This window comes from Poromitra crassiceps (genome assembly GCF_964638095.1).
Source record: "Poromitra crassiceps genome assembly, chromosome: 1".
NCBI classification, from domain to species: domain Eukaryota; kingdom Metazoa; phylum Chordata; class Actinopteri; order Beryciformes; family Melamphaidae; genus Poromitra; species Poromitra crassiceps.
This window is the reverse complement of record NC_139623.1, coordinates 68,260,405-68,283,323: the sequence shown is the minus strand read 5'-3', so window position 1 is coordinate 68,283,323 and position 22,919 is coordinate 68,260,405. Positions and strand designations below refer to the sequence as shown.

At 43.0% G+C, this 22,919-nt stretch overlaps 1 protein-coding gene across 1 annotated transcript in view; it reads left to right on the top strand.

Annotated features, from left to right (window-relative positions):
* The window catches only part of LOC310782492 (neurobeachin-like), a gene marked incomplete at its 5' end in the record, with an annotated part of 447,634 nt that overhangs the window by 184,947 nt on the left and 239,768 nt on the right, over window positions 1–22,919 (top strand). The window contains 3 exons of the mRNA XM_083643165.1: window positions 8,058–8,184; window positions 18,304–18,423; window positions 21,862–22,008. Coding sequence (XP_083499291.1) covers window positions 8,058–8,184; window positions 18,304–18,423; window positions 21,862–22,008 — 394 coding nt within the window. The remainder of the gene's footprint in view (window positions 1–8,057; window positions 8,185–18,303; window positions 18,424–21,861; window positions 22,009–22,919) is intronic.

The window sequence follows — 22,919 nt, the reverse complement described above, 5'->3', positions numbered from 1 at the left end:
AAAGAAATGGAATAGAAGGAGATATGCTTATTTGAATGTTCACACTCTGAAAAGCAACAAGCTGAGAAATCGGCCCTCAAAGTTGGAGAAGTTTTTCACACCTGACGCAGCCAGGTAATGGGGGAGTGAACAATAGCTGCTCATTTACATTAACCACTCCCCATCCACTCCAGCTGATCACTGTCACTCCACTGACACACTGGGAGACAGTCCACAAGTAAGACAATGATAGAATGTAGGACTGTTTTGGTCATGGGTTTCATACACTTTCTGTAATAAAACATCTGAAAGCAAAAATCTTATCAAATGGTGTACACGTTGTCTAATTTTGAGGTATCCATGCTTTTATCACTTCTCATCTGGATTATTGTAATTATTATTACATGTGTGCCTGTTATGTTCTTTTTGTGCTCCTTGTGCAGAGCAAATTCCCTGAGGGGCAATAATGGTTTCATTCATTCATTCATTCATATAATAATATTAATAATAATAATAATAGGATATAATATGAATAAGGATTTGATAAGGGAGTTCAGAAGCTGCTTAACAAAAATAAAAAAACACAAAGACATTGGTTTCAGACTGTGCTTCAACTCAAGCTAGTTAACTAGCAACCAGCAGATACGACAGACACACACACACACATACCGTGGCTAGCAGGCCTCGCTAGCACGCCAACGTTTTCTTTTGTTCTCAACAAGAGATGGTTGTCATTAGGGGTGGGAATGACCAGATGCCCACGATACGATACTTGAGTCACGATACGATAGTATTCGTAGTTAGTATCGCCGATATTGCGATATATTGAATATTGCGATATTTCGATATATTGTCTAACTCCTTTTCCTACCTTTTCCTTGACGTCACCGGAAGTAAAACATGCAGTGTTTTTTTGTTTTGTTTTGTTTTTGCCCCACACGTATGCTACATTATTAAGCTTCTCTGGACTCAATACGCCACTGCAGGCACGGACTGCAACATCGGGCGCTTTGGGCAAATGCCCGGTGGCCTGGCATGGCATGGCCTGCAAAAAAATAAAAAATAAAATAATAATAATAATATCGATACTTGGCGTCCAAATATCAATACAATATCGTCAGGCAAAATATCGTGATACTATGCTGTATCGATTTTTTCCCCCACCCCTAGTTGTGATGGGGGTATGCTAGCAGTAAATACAGAGGTGGGTACTTTACCCACCGTGTTTCCCCTCATTGATTGTTACAGTTGATCTGAAAATAGGCGAGTAATCTATGGTTTATGTCCCGCCAAAGAACTTATTGATAAGAAGCGCCGGCGAGGGACAATCGCACACAAGAGACCCGCCATTTTGGAGACACCCATGACAATGACACCGCGCAAAAGAGGCGATTTTCGGGCCAAAATGGCGGCATCGCTGTTCTAACAGTCGCTTCTTTCCTTCAATATTCTTTGTTACTCTTCGACTACTGCACACGTCAACACGTGCTAAAACATTTATATTATACAGTCTATGGCTAAAACACACATCTATCTATAACTAGATGCTCGCACAGTCCTAAAACAGAAACAAAACGTAACGTTAGGGCTCATGATTAAATACAAACTCACCAAGGAGGAAAAGCCAGAAAGTGCTTCACTGCACTGCACTGCTGCAGGCGGCAGTAACTCCCATAATGTTGTCTGTGTTCTGCGCGATGTTGTCAGATGAAGTTTCACTCGCAGATAAAGATTAAAGAATCTTACTTCCAACAAGATCATCTCACGGGAAACACTAACGTAATGTTACATACATAACATATTGTAATGTTGGTATGTTGTTTGTTTGTTTGTTTTTTGTGTGTCTGAGTTTGTTTTGCTTTTGTTCTGAAAATTGAAAATAAAATATTGGAAAAAAAAATTATTAGATTTTGGTGGTCAACGGTCAAGGTCACTGTGACTTCACAACCGCCATTTTCAAGCTCGTTAACACGATATTTCAGGAACGCCTTGACAGAATATCTTCAAATTTGGCTCAAACCTCTACTTGGACGAAAGGATGAACTGAGTACATGTCGGTGATCAAACATCAAAGTTCAAGGTCACTGTGGCCGCATGTCCGTCTGTTCCATCAAGGAAGGGGTGGGGGCTAGGTAAAAGGGGCTATAGCTAGGGATAAGAAGGTCGTAGATAGTCTGGATTCGAGTGGTGGGTAGGGGGTGTGGGTGGTGGGTGGGGGCGGGGTGAGGGAAAGGGGCGGAGCTAGGGAAAATGGGCCATAGCTAGGACTAGGGTTCGAGGGGTGCGTAGAGGGAGTGGATAGGGGGCTCTGGGTGGTGGGAAGGACTGTGGTGAGGGGTAGGGCTAGGGGAAAGGGGCCGTAGCTAGGGATAGGGATGTCCTAGAGCAGTGGTTCCCAACCTTTTTTGTGCCAAGGACCGGTAGATACGGTTGTCAATTTTAATGGTTTTAGTTACATATATATTTACTCACCAGGTGGCGACAAAGGGTAAATAACAGCCTTTTGTGTTGTACTCAGTGGGCAACAGAATTAGGGAATGTATGAGGCCAGTCGTGAAATTCCATTAATTCGAAAAGTCCGCAGGGGGGCGCACGTCAGGTCCGGAAGTGACGACACGTACATTGGCTCCAATGTAAAAATGAGCCGACTTCTCTCTCGTTCTGTGTCTTAAATAAACATTTTCCGAATGAGCTTATGGTCTGAATAAACAATTTCAAGTATTTTTCATGCTCTCCTGGGCTCCGTTTTCTAAATTATGGTCCCATTTCGAGTAAAAGAGCCGATAAAAATTATAACTTTGGGGGCGGGATTTTCTTTGATTGACACCAGCCACAGGAAACCAGATGATCCCAACCAGTTGCCAAGGCAGGCTAGCTAGCTAGCTAGCAACGTAGCCAGAGATTAAAAGTAAAATAACAGAAACAGCATTACCCTTATGATATTTTAATGATGTTAGTAGACACACGTAACAGTATAGATCCCCATTATGTGGTATGTTGATCAAAAGAACACCTAAAACGCTATATCGAAATCGGGTTTTAGTGGACGGAGCTGATCTGCGGCTAGCTAGCTAGCAACGTAGCAACAGTATAGATCCCCCGAGGTCTGTTGATCAAAAGAACACCTAACGCTATATCGTTATGTAATGTGACTTGTGACATGATCACCACATTTCAATAAATATAACGTTTTTGCACATTTGAATGCTGCTGGTCGTTTGTTTAACGCTGTATATATTGGACATTTAAAGCTGATACACAATTGTGTTGAGGTAATTCCGCAAAGCTCAGTTAAAAATATAACGTGTAACACTTAAAACAATCAAATGTAATTTTTTCACGGCAATACAGTCCAGCCCATGGTGAGCTAATTGTTTGAATTATATCGAAATATATTTGTATGGTGTAGCAGACATTACAATAATATGACAATATAAGCCAGTTACCCTAGCTAGAGAGAGTAATTTCAGCCCACCAGATATCACCATATTTCATTTCAATAAATATTAAGCATTCATTGATTGAAGCAGACTGCTGGTTTCTCCGTCGTCATGTCCTCTCCCACATGGAAAGAATCTATATGTACCCTATATGTTTTAATATAGGGCCACATATAGTTTTCCCATATATGGTGCATACATAAAATTGGCCGATTTCCTATATTATATGTACATATATGTACCTATATGTATAGGTACATATATGTACCTATATGTACATATAATATAGGAAATCGGCCAATTTTATGTATGCACCATATATGGGAAACCTATATGTACATATATGTACCTATATGTAGGATCAGAAATAAAAAAATTAGCAGCGCACACGGGAGTGCTGAGCTATACATTTTCTTATACTAACCAGAGAGCCGGGCACATTATATACTCTCTCGCACACAACGTAGACCACAATTGTCAGCGATCGGGAAGTTATTTTATGTGATGCATACGAGTCATATTATGTAACAGACTAAAATTATGTTGTGTGTGTGTGTGCATCTATAGTCTGTAGGCTGTACGGCTTCAGAGGTTAACTTCATTTAACACCAGAGACTCAGGAGGTAGGCCTACACGTATACAGTCTGTTACAATAACATAGTGTGCCCAGAGCACCTCGTTCCGCACTTGGTGCAGACCGGTGCAGACTTGCTTTGGTCTAGTCAGTCACAGCTAGTAAGTACTTGCGCATGCGCGTTGCTGCAGGAACTGAATTCATTATTTTATAGTATTGCGCTAAACTATTAACCATAGTTGTGTCCTGGAAGCTTTTTGCTGGCACCACATAGCCTATAGTCCCATATTTATGATATTTCATGTGACATAAAATGTGTTGAAATGTAGTTTTCGTGTAGACCAGATTTCAACTCTCAGTTACACAATAAAAGACAATAAAATGCCAATTCACACACTATCAATATTGTCTCTATTCCAAACTACAACAAATGTTTTAACAATATGATGAACCAAATTGTGTTTTTTTACACGTTTACGTTGTAACTGCATTTTAGCCGGTTGAAAAGAGGGTGAAATTAGGTCTTAGACGTTCAAACCCAATATCACCCAGATTTAAACTAAAAATCAACACTGAAAAAACGTTTTGTGCTCGCTGGGTATATATGGATTATGACACAGTGTATACAAACAGATTTATAAATGACCTATATAGGAGGCATATACCTTGTATTGTGTACATATATGGCCTATATGTGGATATAAAGAAGTGAGACCTATATGACCTGTATTATGAACATATAGGGCCTTTATGTGTATATAAAGAAGCTATATAGGAGACATATATGCCCTGTATGTGCACATATAGTACCTATATGTGGATATAAAGAAGCTATAGGAGACCTATATGCACTTATATGCACCTGAATCTGGCCTATATGCAACCTATATGCGGCATAAATGTGGCCTATATGCGCATATATGCACCTAAATCTGGCCTATATGCAACCTATATGCGGCATATATATGGCCTATATGCTCCTATATGCGCATATATGCACCTAAATCTGGCCTATATGCAACCTATATGCGGCATATATATTGCCTATATGCTCCTATATGTGCATATATGCACCTAAATCTGGCCTATATGCAACCTATATGCGGCATATATATGGCCTATATGCTCCTATATGCGCATATATGCACCTAAATCTGGCCTATATGCAACCTATATGCGGCATATATATGGCCTATATGCTCCTATATGTGCATATAGGTTGCATATAGGTTGCATATAGTTGCATATATGTTCATATAGATTCTTTCCATGTGGGCTGGCCCAATCTTCGGTTCGTAGTTTGTGTTCACTCGACATCAACAATCTTATACATGATAATATACAACAAGGCTATCTTTGTTGACAATGTTTATTGACAAAAGCATTAAAACAAGCAAATATAACAATATTCTCCGGTCACTGGCACTAGCTACAACTTGAACAGAATATTATAGCTTTGATCTTCACAAATCATGATCCTCTGTTGTGTAGTTTAGCGTTAATCTCAGGAGAACAGAATATTATTGCTTTGATCTTCACAAATCATGATCCTCTGTTGTGTGTGTCCCATCTGGTACTGGACGGCGGCTACCCCTGGAAGAAACGAATTAGACACTGTTAATCACTGTATAACGTTGTTAGGCTGGCCCAAATAGCGGCTGGATTTACAGCAAGAAGAGGCAGTTGAACTGTGCAATCAAAAGGTGTTTATTCACCAACAAAAAAAGAACAAAATAGTTTTAACAGGACAAAAAGGATTTGACAGAAATGAGGCATGGCTGAGAGCAGCCCTCCAGTGTCTTACCAGCAGCCAAACTGAATCATACACACACTGGCAGCTTTTTATAGTCTGCCTCAGGTAATTAGCTGAATGCTACAAATTACATAGGGGTCACTTTAAAAATAGCATTAAATAAAACAGCATACTGCCCCTTTAACCAACCAGTCTACATATCTATCAAATAGACAGTTAAATAAATGTTGCTCTCAATCCATTTAATAATGCAACATATAAACAATACACATTTCAAGTTGAAGCAAATGCACAACACCCCCCTCCTGCTATCCCATTAGATAGTTCCTCCCGGAACCATAAATAGGTGCTCGGACCTAGAGGACTCTTTTGCCCGAACACCCTGAGAACAGAGAGACAACAGGTAAGTGACTGCATGCATCAAACAATTAAAATATTTGCTTTGCACAATGTACTAGAATTATATTGCACTTAGTTATATTGCACTTAAGTTATATTGCACTAGCCCAAACCAAACTATGAAAACCTACTACATGTCAGGTTAAGCAGGCTACTAACCATTTGTTTGTTTGTTTGTTTCACAGGTGGAGCTCATTGCTCCTGCTGATTAGCTGATCCAGCAGGACAAGACCAATTAAGTCACAAATAAAATATATTCAATAAATACTACACATGTCTTGTGTCATTATTAATGCTGTGCAAATTATGCTGTGTAAACAAGTCAATAATTCCATGTTCCCATATATATGTGAAAATAGTGCAAATGATTGGTAACAAAGTACTACCAATGCTAGAGCTTTGTTACAAACGTTAACGTTTGCTTACCCAACACTGCGTGCGATTGGTAAATACTGTAAATGTAGCCTTGTACCAAGACGCTGATTACATTACACTGCATTACATTGCATCAGCTGATGCAATGTAATGCAGTGTAATCAGTTGATGCAATGTAATGCAGTGTAATGTAATCAGCGTCTTGGTACAAGGCTACTGTAAATGCAGAGGTGGATAAACTATCCAGAGGAGTTGAACCCCCTTGTTCCCCCTCATTGATTGATAGTTATCGAACATTAGCTAGATATCTAACGCTATAGCTGGTAGATCATATGAGTATGCTTTGAATCTGCCTCATCTCAAAGAGGTAACCTAGGTAAACAGAACTGCGTTTGTTTTCTGTCTACGTCCGAATCTGTGCAGCATGCAATACTGTTTAACGTTGTATAACGTTAACTTATGCTACTCTAGTCTAACGTAGCTAGCGTTAATGTCATGCAATTAGCGTTACGTTAGAAAATAAGATTACCTCGATTTTGTGGAAGATGCAAGCGGCAGGCTGGTGACGCCGCGCGAGGTCTGGAGGAAATAATACTCTGGTTTTTCTTCGGGCTATTGTATTCACTGTGAGAGCAATGGAGCAAGGCTAGCAATAGCAACTAACGTTAGCAACATTTGTTAGCCAAGCTAACGGCTAGCAGGGAAAATAACATGAACAAGATGGATGCCGTGGCGGAGGAAACCCTCCCCCGAGTCCCGTCCACGCTCACGCCCTTTCCTGTTTTCCCGGCTCCAGGTTTGAACAGATTTCCCACAATGCAACAGGATTCATCAAATCAAACGAAATCAAACCATATCGGGAAATGAGCTTCATTTTGCCGTGTCAAAAACATATAGCTAAGGTGGTCCAGATATTATATACAGTCTATGGTTGTACTCTATGTAGCCTATACAGTATTTATGTTTTTGTTTTAACTACAAACATAAATAAACATCAACTTGAAACTATGTTTCAACTACCATACACAGCCTCAAATATTATAGCCTATGTTTATTAAAAAAAATAATAATAATTGGACCGGCTCCCGGCCCGGTACCAAATGCGTTGCGGCCCAGGACTGGACGGCGGCCCGCTGGTTGGGGACCACTGTCCTAGAGTGTCAGGGTGTCGAGGGGTGGGTAGGGGGAGTGGTTGGGGGGATGTGGGTGGTTCTGGAGTAGGACCATTTTCCACATTAAAAACCATGAGCTGTGTTGTTGAGGTTCTCCCAAACATTGCCTAAAGTGCCATAAGGCTGAATGGCCACACCACTGCACTGTGGGCTTCAAGGTATTTGCATTGTTTGCATTGTCCACTTGTTGGTGGAGGCATACACCTGCAATGTGCTATTTCTAGTTTTAATTTGGTGTCATCCATAATTTTCTAACCGTTACTTGCTGTTTTTTTTTTTTTCAAATGCTGACATGGTATTTAAAATGCACTTTTTGTGCAATGATTCAAACTGTCTTTGTTTGCTTGCCCTCTCTCGTCCTGCAGTTTCCGCACCAGTAAAGGGATCGGTTACTCCGCCCACTTTGTGGGGAACTGTCTAATCGTGACATCATTGAAGTCAAAAGGAAAAGGCTTTCAGCACTGTGTCAAATATGATTTCCAACCTCGCAAGGTAAGTCTTGAGACACACACACAGACACACACACACACACACACACACACACACACACACACACACACACACACACACACACACACAGACAAATTCAGGCTAAAAACATAAGCCACTTTCACACACAGATCGCGCAATATTGCAGTTCAGAAGGCCCGCAACGCTGGCAGTCTTGCCACAGAAATTGCTTTCACACAAGACCAAGCAGCACAGGTGTTTTTCTGCCTCGGAGTGCGTTTTCACATAGCATCCATCCAGCCATCCACCCCTCCCGGATTGAAACGAGGGTGAACGATGGGCGCTGAGTTTATTATATCATATTATTATTATAATGAATCAAAGTCTGGCAAATTAAAATGATGCTGGTCACCAACCAAAACAGGGCCATGTAGCCTATGCAGAGCAGCATGTAGCCTACGCACAGCAGCTCTCAACAGCTGCTCATTAAGACGTCAAAGAGAAAAGACGTCAACAGCTCACCCAAATATGCCGACAATGCAGAAACTGGTAATCATTTAAAGTGTTAAAGACAAGGTAGGCTACCGAAAAATCTTCATGTTCCACCTGCATTATTGTGAGGACGTACTGCGTACGGATGAATTCATATATTCTGGGGAGTTAAAGATAATTTTGCAGCTGTGGGCTGCAGATGGATTTCTCTGTGCGCACCTGTTGCCAGAGAGATTATTATTATAACCGAGGACGAGGAGTCTATTAACGCACAACAGGGGAGACAGACTGCAGATATGCTTTGGTTATCTTACTTCTGATAGTAGGCTGTTCCGTGTTGCGGCTCCTAACCTTTCAGGTGGAGGCGGAGTGGAGAGTGATACGGCGCGATGACTACCTCCACTGGCGGAACGAAAGGCGTAACACAATTATTCACCACCCTGCTTTAACCACTTTCACATCGGAGGCCGCGGATCACATATTCCCTAACATTTACCGCTTTCAAGGCCGGTGTGAAAGCAGCTATAGACTGTAGTGAATGCAGGGAGCCACTTGTTAGATGAGACAGACTTTTGCTTTCTCTCTCTCCCCCTCCCTTCTCTCTCTCCCTCCCCTCTCTCTCTCCCCCTCCCCCCTCCCCCCCCCCTCTCCCCCCCCTCTCTCTCTCCCTCCCCCTCTCTCCCCTCCCTCTCTCTATCCCCCCCTCTCCCTCCCCCCTCTCTCTCTCCCTCCTTCCTGCTCTCAGGAGTGTTGATGAGTGTAGATAAGGTTTGTCAATTAAGACCTGCACACTGCCCCTCTACCGCACTGTCAGCATTCTACTGTCCTGTGTGTGTGTGTGTGTGTGTGTGTGTGTGTGTGTGTGTCCTGTGTGTGTGTGTGTGTGTCTGTGTGCAGAGATAAACAAACACACACAGATGCACTTGATGAGATGGCGTTCCTCAGTATTTGCTGACCCAGGAGAATCTGTAGGCTGCCTAACAAAGTTCCCAGTGGCTCCATTTGATCAATTAATAAGTCACCATGTATCACAGCATTTTGTCCACTCTCTGTGTGTGTGTGTGTGTGTGTGTGTGTATGTGTGTGTGTGTGTGTGTGTGTGTGTGTGTGTGTGTGTGTGTGTGTGTGTTATGGAGGGGGCTGATATTTTTATATTGTAAAACATAGGTTATATACCCGCTATGCCTATTTCTGGACTTTTTAACCATACTAACCTCTGAAAAGCGCAATAACAACACAAGAAAGACTACTATTCAAAATCAAATAAAACATTTATTTCACAGCAGCAGATTAAGGCATGCTGTGTGCTTGGGTGCAGCTGATTTCTCTCTCTCTCTCTCTGTGTGTGTGTGTGTGTGTGTTTTAATCACGTCATGATCACTACAACATGCAGTGAGGTTCAAATGTAATAAATAGCTACATCTCTGACACCTTGTGACAACCAGGAACTCTCCGGAACTGCACTCAAATGGCTTTCATCATATCTCTCAGGGCGCACATTTCGAGTATCCTGGAGAGGAGAACTTTCCAAGATGCACAACCTCGCTACAGGCGTGCCCCAAGGCTCAGTCCTAGGCCCCATCCTCTTCTCAATTTACATCACTTTACTCGGTTCCATCATTCACGCCCACGGTTTTTCATATCACTGCTACGCTGACGATACACAACTGTTTCTGTCCTTCCATCCCAACGACCCCACAGTTTCATCTCGCATCTCTTCCTGTCTGTCAGATATCTCATCTTGGATGAAAGCACGTCAGCTTCAACTCAATCTCTCCAAAACTGAGCTCCTGATCATCCCAGCCAACACCCCCATACCACACCAGATTAATATCAACCTCGGTTCATCACAACTCATCCCAGCTCAGTCCGCCCGTAACCTTGGAGTCATTCACGACAATCTTCTATCCTTCAAAACACACGTCGCTGCCATAGCCCGGTCATGCAGATTCACTCTATACAACATCAAGAAAATCAGACCCTATCTAACCGTACACACAGCACAGCTTCTAGTCCAGGCCCTCATTCTATCTCGCATTGATTACTGTAATTCCTTACTGGCTGGCCTTCCTGCATCCACATTCAAACCTCTCCAAATGATTCAGAACGCAGCAGCACGTATCATCTTCAACCAGCCAAACAGAACCCACGTCACACCCCTCCTCATCTCCCTCCACTGGCTCCCAGTGGCCGCCAGAATCCAGTTCAAGGCCCTAACCCTTGCATACAAAACCCTGACAAATACAGCCCCAACCTACCTAAACTCCCTCATCCAACCCTATGCCCCGTTCCGTCCACTACGTTCCGCTACTGAAAGATTCCTTTCACTTCCACCACCCAATTCACTCACCAGGCTCTTCTCCTCTGTTGTTCCCCGGTGGTGGAATGAACTACCTAACCCTGTCCGTACCGCTGACTCCCTTACTACATTCAAAAAAAGACTTAAGACTCACTTATTTCAGGTCCACTTCCGTACTGACGCACTTGCACAAATTCATCTCACAGGCACTTTTTCAATGCACTGATTGCACGTCCAATAGCACTTTATATTTTATTATGTTTTAGATTATTCTGGTACTGTGCATACTGTATATTGCTTGTATTGTTGTTGTACGTCGCTTTGGATAAAAGCGTCTGCCAAGTGAAATAAAGTAAAGTAAAGTAAAGTAAACCAAAGCACAGCAAATAGCGCTTCCCTGCCAATTAAAGTGAGGGGGCAGAAAATTGAACTGAGGGTGCAAAGCCCCCTGGCGCCCCCTTGTGGCGCCGGGCCCGGTGTGTGCGTGCGTGAGTGAGTGTGTGTGTGTGTGTAAGTAAGTACATAAGTACATTTTATTTGTATAGCATTTCTCACAGAGAAAACTCACAAAGTTCTTCACAGGATTAGAATACAAAACAACCAATCAATCAATAAATACAGGTAACAGTAAAATACAAAAAAAAAACAGGACTACCGGAACAGACAATTAACACGTTCACTGCCGTTGACGAGATATCTCGTCTTAAAAAAAAACCGGTTGACTGCCGTTGACGAGATATCTCGTCTTAAATTTTTTTTTTTTTTTTTGACGGTGGGACGTCGATCAATCCCTTTTACATCTCATATTAAAATATGGGAGGTATTGAATGTGTATAATCTATTTTACCGACCCACTAAGTGGCGACAGTGCTCTCCAGACGAGAGAAAGCCAAGCAAAAACAGCCGCGTGAGGAAGCCATTCTCATGAAAATGGATTGGCGAAAACGCTTTCGCTTTCGCGCAGGGAGCTGGCGGTGGGGGATTGCAAATTTGCATAATAGATTACGGGTGGAACACACTTTGAAACACGCAGCATAAATAAGACCAGAATCGCAAAAGCTTCATCAAAGCTCTCAACCGAAACCCCAAGAAACGAGCGAGCCCATCCAGACTCGCCCAAAGAGCGGCCGCCAGCAGACAGGCAGCAGCAGCAGCAGCAACTCGCTTGTGACACGCCCGCTGCAGAGCCAGGGAGGCAGGAGGAGAACACACACGGAGGGAGGAGTTTGAAGGAGAGGGGGGTTTCCTGCTGTTATGGAGGAAATTACTGTTCAAAACTATTGTTTAGATGTCTGACGTCTTACTGATGCCAAAAATGAATGGTTAAAGTGACTGTTCTATCGAATTTCACAAAAAGGCATTTTTCTCAGCTTAAATTTTCAGATGCTGAAACCATGCTGTATTCAAGTGCTAATGCCTACATAACTACTAACTCTACAAACTAACTCTTTTAGACAGAGAAAGCACACGTTCTTTTGAGATATTTTGTGTTCACAAAATCTTAGCAGAAAATAATCCTCGGCTGTTGAAAGATGAGCCAGAATCCTCAAAAAAAAAACTTGGCAGAAGCTACCTACAGTAAAAAAAAAACGGCTGGCAGTGAATGTGTTAAAGAGGCTAGACAAAAGCCTGTCTAAACATAAGCGTTTTTAGCTGCTGTTTAAAAATGCCCACAGAAGACGCAGCTCTCAGGTCGTATGATTCAAGATTCAAGATTCAAGATTTATTAAGTGTCCCAAAAGGGCAATTTGGATTGCAAAAAGCGTAGTACAAAGTACATACATAAAAACAAATAAGACAATAAAAAACATTATAAAACCAGTCTAGAGCAGCAGTTTAAAGTGCAACACAACAGTTAAAGTGCAAATATGAAACAGTAGCAACGATCTAAAGTGCACAGTAGAGATATAAAGTGCATAGTAGCAAAGTGCAGTGTGGCGAGTGACTGCCTTCACTCTCGGCACATTTACAAGAAAGAGCTACAATGTATCATTGTATTAATGCACAAAGGAAAACCACAGTCCAGACCAAAGGGCAGACAAAGTATATAATACAGCTATACTGTACTGTACCCCTAAGAATAAATAAAGATAAAAGGATAAAAGAATAAAAGGATAAATAAAATAAAAATAAAATAAATAAAATAAATAAAATAAATGAAATAAATGAAATAAATGAAATAAATAAAATACATAAAATAACCCCAGCAGCGTTCATCGCTCTGATAGGCACAAAGAAATTTCTGTATCTGTTCTTTTTATCTATGGGGGCACAAAGGCGGAGCCCGGAAGGAAGCAGCTCATATTCGAACCTCAGAGGGTGGGCATCATCTGATCGGATGGACACAGCTTTTTTCAGCACCTGATTATTACAGATCTGGTCCAGGCTTCTGAACTGGGTTCCGGCTATTTTTGAAGCCACCTTCACTATTCTCCCCAGGGAGTTCTTGTCTTTTGTACAAATATTACCATACCAGCAGATTATGGAAAAGGAAATGACAGACGCACTAAAGCACTATAGAACATTTTCATCAGGGTTTTGTCGACCTGAAATTTGGCCAGCTTCCTAAGGCAGAATGCAATGTGTATGCAATGTTTCTAAGGGACCGTTCGTTATTTAGGGAAGGGGCCACTGGAGGAAAATAGGGGAGGGTAATCTTGTTTTAAATTTAGTTTGAGGGAGGGTACACTCTCTTTAATTTGAGTCCAGGGGAGGGGTATACAATTTTGATTAGATAAAAATATATAAACTTTTTGTTTGTGTGTAATGTTTGCTTTTCGGACTTCAACAACTACTGAGTTGCTTCATTTACACCCCTCCTGTCCAAACTGTTTGGTATGTCCCGGTGCATTGTTTCTCTTTGGCGGTCTTATCTGTCGATCTTTGTGCTTGGCCTATCCAGACAGTAGGCGTGTACAGTATCTCGCGAATCAGTGGCGCTTTTCTGGTGATTCCATGGCTGCTGGGCTCTGTTTGCCTTGACGGAGGGCTGGGGTCTTGTACGCACCGCTGGAGTAACCTATACGTTCATACCTGCGAGGCTGCGACAGGCTGGTGTGCTGTTGCTGCTTTCTTTCGGGAGCGCGAGCCCCAGAGGTGTCTTTCGTAACGAGTGGCCGACCACAAACGTGTGTGATATGCTGGCGGACCACCCGTGCAAGGGGCTTCTTGAGCGTATTTCGTCATTGTGATACATTAGTTTGATTTGATTGTAACTTACTGTGTAAGACCACCATCCTGCGGGAGCCCTTACATGACGTGGTGATATGTAACAAGTGTCAACCAACCTGTGCTGTGATGCTATGAGCTGTTTTAATTAAAACATATATATTTTTGTCGATAATAAAGATTCCTATTTTAATATTAAGCTGCTTCTTGGTGTGTGTGCCTTAACGGCGTTGGAGCCTGTGGCTGTGGTCTCTAGGTGCCACAATATGGAAGTACATTTCCAGCACGAAAAGTCGAGCAAACAAACAGACATGGCATCACAAAATATATATGGGCTCTATCGTTGCGCCAGATAAGTCGTCTTAGGAAATCACAGTAGAACCGAGTTACGGCTCACTCATCTCCTAAATTACATTAAGTCTGCAAAGGATATTTATACTACCAGGATGACATAGATGTTTCACATAGGGTTGTGTTGTGATTTCGAGATTTTATTTTGTCCAATATTGAAATGTTCTACAATTGCATGTTGTGTTAACATTATATCTATCTACCTTTCTATCTATTTAGGCTAATTTGGATGCTATTTGTTATCGAAATGTAGCTCAATGCATGCTGGGAGATTTTACATGTGTGGCTTTGTGCCTGTCTGCTGAGGGAGAGAGAGAGAGAGAGGGGGGACAGAGAGTGGAGAGTCCGCCATATTGATATACACAGACTGAAGATGGTTTCACAAGCGAAAATAGCATTATGTAGCGACCGGAGGAGGCGGTCGCTCTGATTGGTGACAGTTCTGCTCTAAGAAGCGCAAAGGATTATGGGAGTTCATGTTCTTGTGGGAAGCTTGTTACTGTACAGTTAAAAACGTGGTTTAGTGATGTTGTGCTCATGTTTTGATTGCATTATGTGGTAATGGCAATGTTTGTGTGGCCAGGATAATGTTTAGTTTTACTATCAATGTAGCCACCACGACTGAGACTGTTAGTGTGTTCGATCACCTCTGGCCGGAGTTTCTGCAAATGTTTGGTTAAAAGTAAGATATCTGTGTCAGTTCGCATTCTTCCACGCAAGCTCGCCACAATATTGTTTGGGGAGGGTCAATCACATTTTTCAAATCACTAGGGGAGGGTCAAGGAAAAATATATTTTGATCAGGGAAGGGGCACAGCTTTTTATTTCACAGCACACCAAATCCCTCCAGTGACCCCCCCCCCCCTTCTAAATAACGAACGGTCCCTAAGATGGAAAAAACATGTACGGGACATGTGAGTGTGTGTGTGTGTGTGTGTGTGTGTGTGTGAGAGAGAGTGTGTGAGTGTGTGTGTGTGTGTGTGTGTGTGTGTGTGTGTGTGTGTGTGTGTGTGTGTGTGTGTGTGTGTGTGTGTGTGTGTGTGTGTCTTCCCCCACATTTCCCCCATCTCCCCTCCTGGGAAGCAGCGTACAGTATAAAAAAAAAAAAAACTCTCGTAACGGACAAGCCCGTCTTTTATTGTCACACCACAATACATGCATGCGGCCACAACACACTCATGCTGACGGTGGCCGGTGAAAAGTGTCCTCTGCATTTAACCCATCCAGGCATGTCCTTTCCTCCGAGGGGCAGGCCAGGAGCAGTGGTCGCTTTCTCGTACAGCGCCCGGGGACCAACTTCGGGTGTTGTCGTCACTGGTCGGATGACGATGACGATCTGATCTTCTGCATGTTTTTAGTGGGGGGGTTATATACGGAGGAACCCCCTGGGGGGTACAGGGAGAACATGCAAACTCCACACAGAGAGAAAGGCCCTTACGACGAGATACCCCACCTGGGCAGTAGGCACTGAAGATATGGGGGGGAACACAACCACAGCGCTCACAGTGTCCCAGGCGAGAATCAAACTCAGGACCTTCTAACTGTGAGGCGACAGCGCTACCGACTGCGCCACCGTACCCCCATAGTCACCAGTATATAGTCACCAGTCACACACACACACACTAGGCATGGGCATTTTGTCCGACAAACATCATATTAACAAACTGACAATATATATATATATATATATATATCGGCTGGCTATATCGGCTGGCTATAATGGCGATGCCGCTGTGTAGTAAGAATATCAGACACTAGCGCTGTGGCCTGTGACCAACAGCTAGCATATACAAACATGTAACCTAGCTAGGTTACTGTACTCACATTTTGAAAGTAGGACTCAGCTCATCGGCCACGGCTTACAGGCTTATAAACTTGTGACAAAAACCTCCTCATCTGTCCTGATGGTCGCGTTCCATCCAGCTGTTCTCAGTCCAACGCTTGGATATTATTATTCGCCACGAGATGTGTGTGAATTGATTCAGGTGAGCGTTAGCGGCCTGTTTAGCCTTAGCAGGACGCTTAGCAGCTAAAGGTTAGCTGAGTCCATGCCCACCATGCTGACTGCTGCTACTTCATAGTTCATAACGTTATAAACACATAAAACGACTTGAATTCACTTAAACACGTGTACCGTTACTCACACTTGCTTGAAAATTAGGAGAGAAGTGTACGAAGTGTCATGTTTATAATGACCTCAATGAGGTCCGCAGACCGCTGGGTGCGTTTGTTTGCGTACCCGGTGCATGTCGGTGTGAATTCCCCACGTTCAAAACAGTGTTGTTGGCACAAAGGGCCCTGTCCAGCCAGAAAACTAGATACTAATACGAAGCTCCACCTCAGGTTAGTCGGCTGTGCAATGGAGTGGGGACAGGAGGAAAGAATTCCACCCAAACCTAGTTCGCAAAAAAACAAAACAAAAAAACAAAACAATAATCGATCAAAATTCCACATGATCTAATTGATTCCTTAACGATCAATGATTGATTTTCGATTATTGATAAACATCCCTAACACACACACACACACACACACACACACACACACACACACACACACACACACACCAGAGTCCTGCGCGGGTCTGATTTTCAAGACCCGGTTCCGCCCGGCCCCGCGACGTGCAGTATCGACCCCGCTCCGCGAACCCGCACATATGATCAATCAGTACCGCAACCCACCCCGCCCCGCAGACATGAGACCCGCCCCCCGACCCGGAACCGCATATATATAATAACCGTTAATCTGCAGTGCAAACATTTTGTAGTGAACCAAACGAAACTGCCACCGTTTCACACGAGAGGCGAACAGCAGTCTTTCTGGCCGAGACTCGTCAGCTGATGTACGTTAATTAGCTTTTAGCAGCTGCTAGCTCACTAACCAGCTGGATAGCTCTGCTATCAGACACACAGACAGTTACAGCAAGCAAAGTGACTTACCAGCTATTTCCAATATGTCCGGTATAATCCATACTGCCTTTATGATTGCTGTTGGAGGAACGTAAATCCACGTTGGGATGAGACCTCTCCACTTTCACGCTATCCATCCATGACATGTTCTTGCCTGTTGCTATGAAAACAGCCAGTGTGTATGTTTGACTGGAAGCTAACGTTAGCCTACTATATTATCTGTCCGACTCGTATTGTCTCCAATCAATCACCTTGACCGCAGCTGAGTTTTGAATGTTTTGTGCAGTCCATATAGCGTCACACATTGCACAGTATGCGCATACTTGAAACGATGCCGGTTATGTAAACAAACTGCGAAAACGTGCGTCAGAAACTTTTCTCCTGTTCGAGTCAGACCAGCTGCCAGACACCCCCCCTGCCAGACACACCCCCCCTGCCAGACACACCCCCTGCCTCCATCTGAGTGCAACAGAAAAACATACAAGGCTCATACGTTGTCGTTGTTCCACCCGCCGCCCGTCCGCATTTATTAATTTTTACCCACCGCCCGACCCACCAATTTACAGAAGTGTATTTTTTACCCGCCCCCCGCGTTTTTTTGCGGGTACCCGGCGGGGCCCCGCGGAACCCCGACCCGGTGCAGGACTCTGACACACACACACACACACACACTAAATGGAATATTAAGGTGAGGAAAGGGATAGCTTTGGGAGATAGTCCAGGCGAGAGAATGTCTTCCATGTTGGCTAACCCTCTTAAAACAAGCTGATCCTGTCAGATGGACATGCAGAGACATGCATTTAGCCCCAAACAAACACACATCTTTATACATACAATTTACTGAAACGTTCTCCTGCCCATGTGCAGTTTAAGACTTGGCTTGGGAGAATTGTGGGCTTCATAGTGTGGTGATGAATGCTGTCTAAATGTCTTTTTGTTCCAGTGGTACATGATCAGCATCGTCCACATCTACAACCGCTGGAGGAACTCCGAGATACGTTGCTATGTCAACGGACAGCTGGTCTCCTATGGCGATATGGCCTGGCACGTCAACACCAACGACGTAAGGATGCCCACACACCTCCCTGCTGCTGTGATATTGACAGATGTTTTAGGTTGGCCCTCTGCACTCATCAGCCGGGGCAAAGTTGACCTTGGGCACTGATCCAGCACAGCTTGCCTGACTCCAAGTTCTAACTTTTACAGTCAGTAACGGGCAGGTGTAGCGGACTTCCCTACTGCAATTAGTGTGGTAGAGGAGCCTTCATTATCCTCATCCTATGAGGTTCTTGACATTGCTGTGATCACCCAAGGTTGGTTTTGTTCTCTGCACAGAAATACCACCGCCTTCCAATTCCTCACAGTTCATAGAAGTAAGAAAAATGACATGGAGTTGCACCAGTGAAAAAACACACAGCATTTTGTAGAAGCAGAAGAGTGCGCATCTTATGTGTGATAAAGGCTATCAGAAGGAAAGAGTAGATGAAAGGACAGCGGACACAGGGAGAATGTAACAGCAGGTGATGACAATGTTGTCACAGACGGAACCTGTGATCACAACCAGAAAAGCAGAAACAGCAGGAAAAAGGATGGTGTTCTCATCACCATCCACTATGTCCATTGCCAGATTCCAACTTGCCAAATGTAATAATCTGGGCCGGCGCTACGTACACACGCATAACGCTCTGAGCGTAGGGCACCAAGTGTCGCAAGGGACGTCATCCAGAGCAGGAATAGCAGGGTCAAACAGACAGTTTGGTAATGCCCCTTGTAAAATCAACTCTCCACATGGCCAGTTTGACATTCCCTGTTTTGAACTGGCCATGGTGCCCCCTTAAAAGAAAGTTGTGGGATCTCCTGGTTAAACGACATGCGATGCAGTAAACAATCTCACGTTTCCCTCAGTCACCAGTCATCATGCTGGACATCAGTACAGGAGTGCGAGATTCCTCCCACTCCCGCAAAATACGGTGTTGGAAGCGATCATCTTGCTCTATAATGGCCAGAACGGGTGTTGTTCAAACTGAACATGTATTTCTCCAACATGCTGCCTGCAGCAGAAAGGGAGATAAACAGAGGACTACGTCCATCAACACACTATTTTTGTAGTTAAGGTACTTCCCTGCATAGGGCAGATACTTCCTGCTTGGAGTAAAAAAAATAAAGTGCCTCTTAGGGATGGGAATCGAGAACCGGTTCTTGTTGAGAACCGGGTCCCAGTGAATCAATTCCTTGGAATCGTTAGCCAAAATCCTTAACAATTCCACTATCGATTCCATGCGCGATGACGTCACACGCTGCGACACGCACGCAATGCAGCCTTGTTTTGTTTAGACCGCAGCCACCGGTCTAGCCACCGTCTAGGCAGAAGCAAAACGATGACCACAGTGCCACTTGCAATGCTTGCAAAACCTCTATTTCGTCAAAGGGGGGAAATACTAGCAATATGCAGAAGCATTTGTCCACACAGCATGCAATAATTTTGGAGGAATGTCACGTTTCTGATGTGCTACGGAGTGACGATAACGTGGCTAACAGCAGCGCGGCTAACGTTAGCGCTCCTCCAGACCCTGTCTATTGTGTGTTTATTGTTTGTGCCATTTGTTTCATTGCGTAAACCACATTTCACCAATACTCCATTTCCATCCATTTAATTTAGAAGATGATGACGTTCAGAGTCAGACTGGTTCAGAGGCTGCAGCAAAGTACTTCTTGTGCTGCACACTTCTAGCCCCATTCACCCAGGCAGGGAAGAGTAAAATGACCGAGGCGAGGGTAAACGAATGTCACCGAGCAGTGACTAGTTTGTCTGACATGCCAGCTAAAGTAAAATGTCAAAGTTGCATGTTGTCATTCTAACCACTAGTTCTGTTTCATTCATTCCCACTATATATTTTCTATAGGGAGATGACAAAGATGCTCAACCCAAAATACAAACCCCCAAACAAAGCCAGTTTAACAGACACTGATCCCTGCTTGGTATGGGATTGAAAAGAGCAATCTGATCTCAGAGCTGAATAAGAAAAGAGCAATCTGATCTCAGAGCTGAATAAGAATACATAATTATAATGATAATAATATAAAAGAAAATTAATGTTAATAAACCCGTTTGTACTCTTTTTTTTTTCCTTGCCCAATGAGAATCGATAAGAGAATCGATAAGGAATCGGATCGATAAGCAGAATCGAAAATAGAATCGGAATCGCTAAAATCTTATCAATTCCCATCCCTAGTGCCTCTGCTGTAATATGAAACAATTCAGGGATCTCAAGTAAAACATATTGAAATTACTATTATCAGATTTCTCAATACATACATACATACATGCATACATACATACATAGCCTACATACATACATACATACATACATACGTGTATATAGATATATATATATATATATATATATATATATATATATAGATATAGATATATATATATATATATATCTATATATACATATACACACATACATACATACAGTACATACATACATACATACATACATACATACATACATACATACACACACACACACACACACACACACACACACACACACACACACACACACACACACACACACACACACACACACACACACACACACACACACACAGTATATATATAAGATTGCTTTTGTGAGTTTTTCTTGGGACGAGGGGGGGCACTTAGTTAGGGCAACCAAATGGCCAGCAGGTAATAATGAACTCAAGACAAGAGCTCCATCTTACACCAGAAAGAATGGTGTAATTTCTAAAATGCAAAGATCAATAATATAAATATATACATATAATTAATCTCCCATTTGGCTGGGTCACATTTGTTAAAAACAATTTTTGTTGTTGTTGTTGCCTGGGGCAGTATATGTGCTCAAAGCTAGATGAATCATTTTAACTGCATTGTTTTATGTAATGGTCATATACAATATTACTGTACAGTTTTGCACTAACCGTACCGTATTGGCTTGTATTGATTTGTTGTTTTGCATTGTGCCTGGGTTGTGGGTTCCCTGTTGTCTTGGTGCAAAATGCAGTATGTTGCCCTGTGTTGTGTTTTCTCAATTGCTGCAATCACTAATACCAATCAAATGAAGTTGTTGAGGGGTGTTACCACATTGTTCACTGAGCTACTGTCAAAAATCAATCAAAGTTGTTCATTTAAAAACAGCTGGCTAGTTAGTTAGCTACAGATCTGGCTGTCACAGCTACAGTAAGTGAGGGGTGGCATGCTGAGTTGACACGTTTGTAGATTGTGTTTGAACGTGAAATGGATTATTTATGTCACAGTCAAACTCTCCCAGGTGCCCAAATTGATGCTTTGTGGCCCCGGTCAAAAAGGGACCATTGTGACATTTGCCTTCCTTGTTTTGCAGCGGATCATGTTTAACCTTGTTAACCCCGTGATGGAAATTCCAAATGGTCTTTGCAAGAGAGGTTGTGTGTAAGTTTGACTGAGCGTGTGACGTGACAGCTGTTTCTTCCTGTGTGCTCCGTCCTGCAGAGCTATGACAAGTGTTTCCTGGGCTCATCAGAGACGGCGGATGCTAACAGGGTGTTTTGTGGTCAGCTGGGAGCCATTTATGTATTCAGCGAAGCTCTCAACCCGGCGCAGATTTTTGCCATTCACCAGCTCGGCCCTGGATACAAGGTAAGGCAGCGTTCACATACTCTACTACCTTATCACCCACTGCACATCCTCTGTACACTTTACAATACATCAATGCACCCGTTACCAGGTAGAAGAGTATTGCCACCTGACGATTGCATTGTCAGTGTTACTTATCCATGCTTGTTCATGCGTTCACTCAGTTAGAGGTAGTTGGGCCCATCAATCCTTCTTGGGCTGTCAATCACAAATACAGCTTGTACCTCGGTGTGGTTGGCAGGTTGGGGGTGTAGCCTGTTGTCAGGTACAGTATATGGCAGGTTGGGGGTGTAGCCTGTTGTCAGGTACAGTATATGGCAGGTTGGGGGTGTAGCCTGTTGTCAGGTACAGTATATGGGGTTGCCTCCCTTGGTGTTTGCTCTCTTATAGAGTACATTGATGCTAGAGCATGAGGCCCTGGTGTTATGATACACAAACATAGGCGTTTTTGCACAGGTTACAGAAGTACTGTGTGTGGTGCTGTAATAAACCCACCTTTTTCTACTGTAGGCTGGATCTATTTGTACTGTAGGCTTGATCTATTTGTACTGTAGGGTTGATCTATTTGTACTGTAGGCTTGATCTATTTGTACTGTAGGGTTGATCTATTTGTACTGTAGGCTTGATCTATTTGTACTGTAGGCTTGATCTATTTGTACTGTAGGCTTGATCTATTTGTACTGTAGGCTTGATCTTGAAGCCACCCTGCAACATTTTAACTTTGTGGGACCATTTTGGTATTTTTCTTACTCCTGTAGATAACTGGCCAACTATAATAGGTGTGACTAGGGGCGGGACGATATAAGAAATTGTCTATCACGATAAAAACCCTCAAGATAATTTGATTGTAGTGAATTTCCATTAATCTATAATCGTGAATACGCGAATCGCTTCATACTGATTCCTCTCTCTGT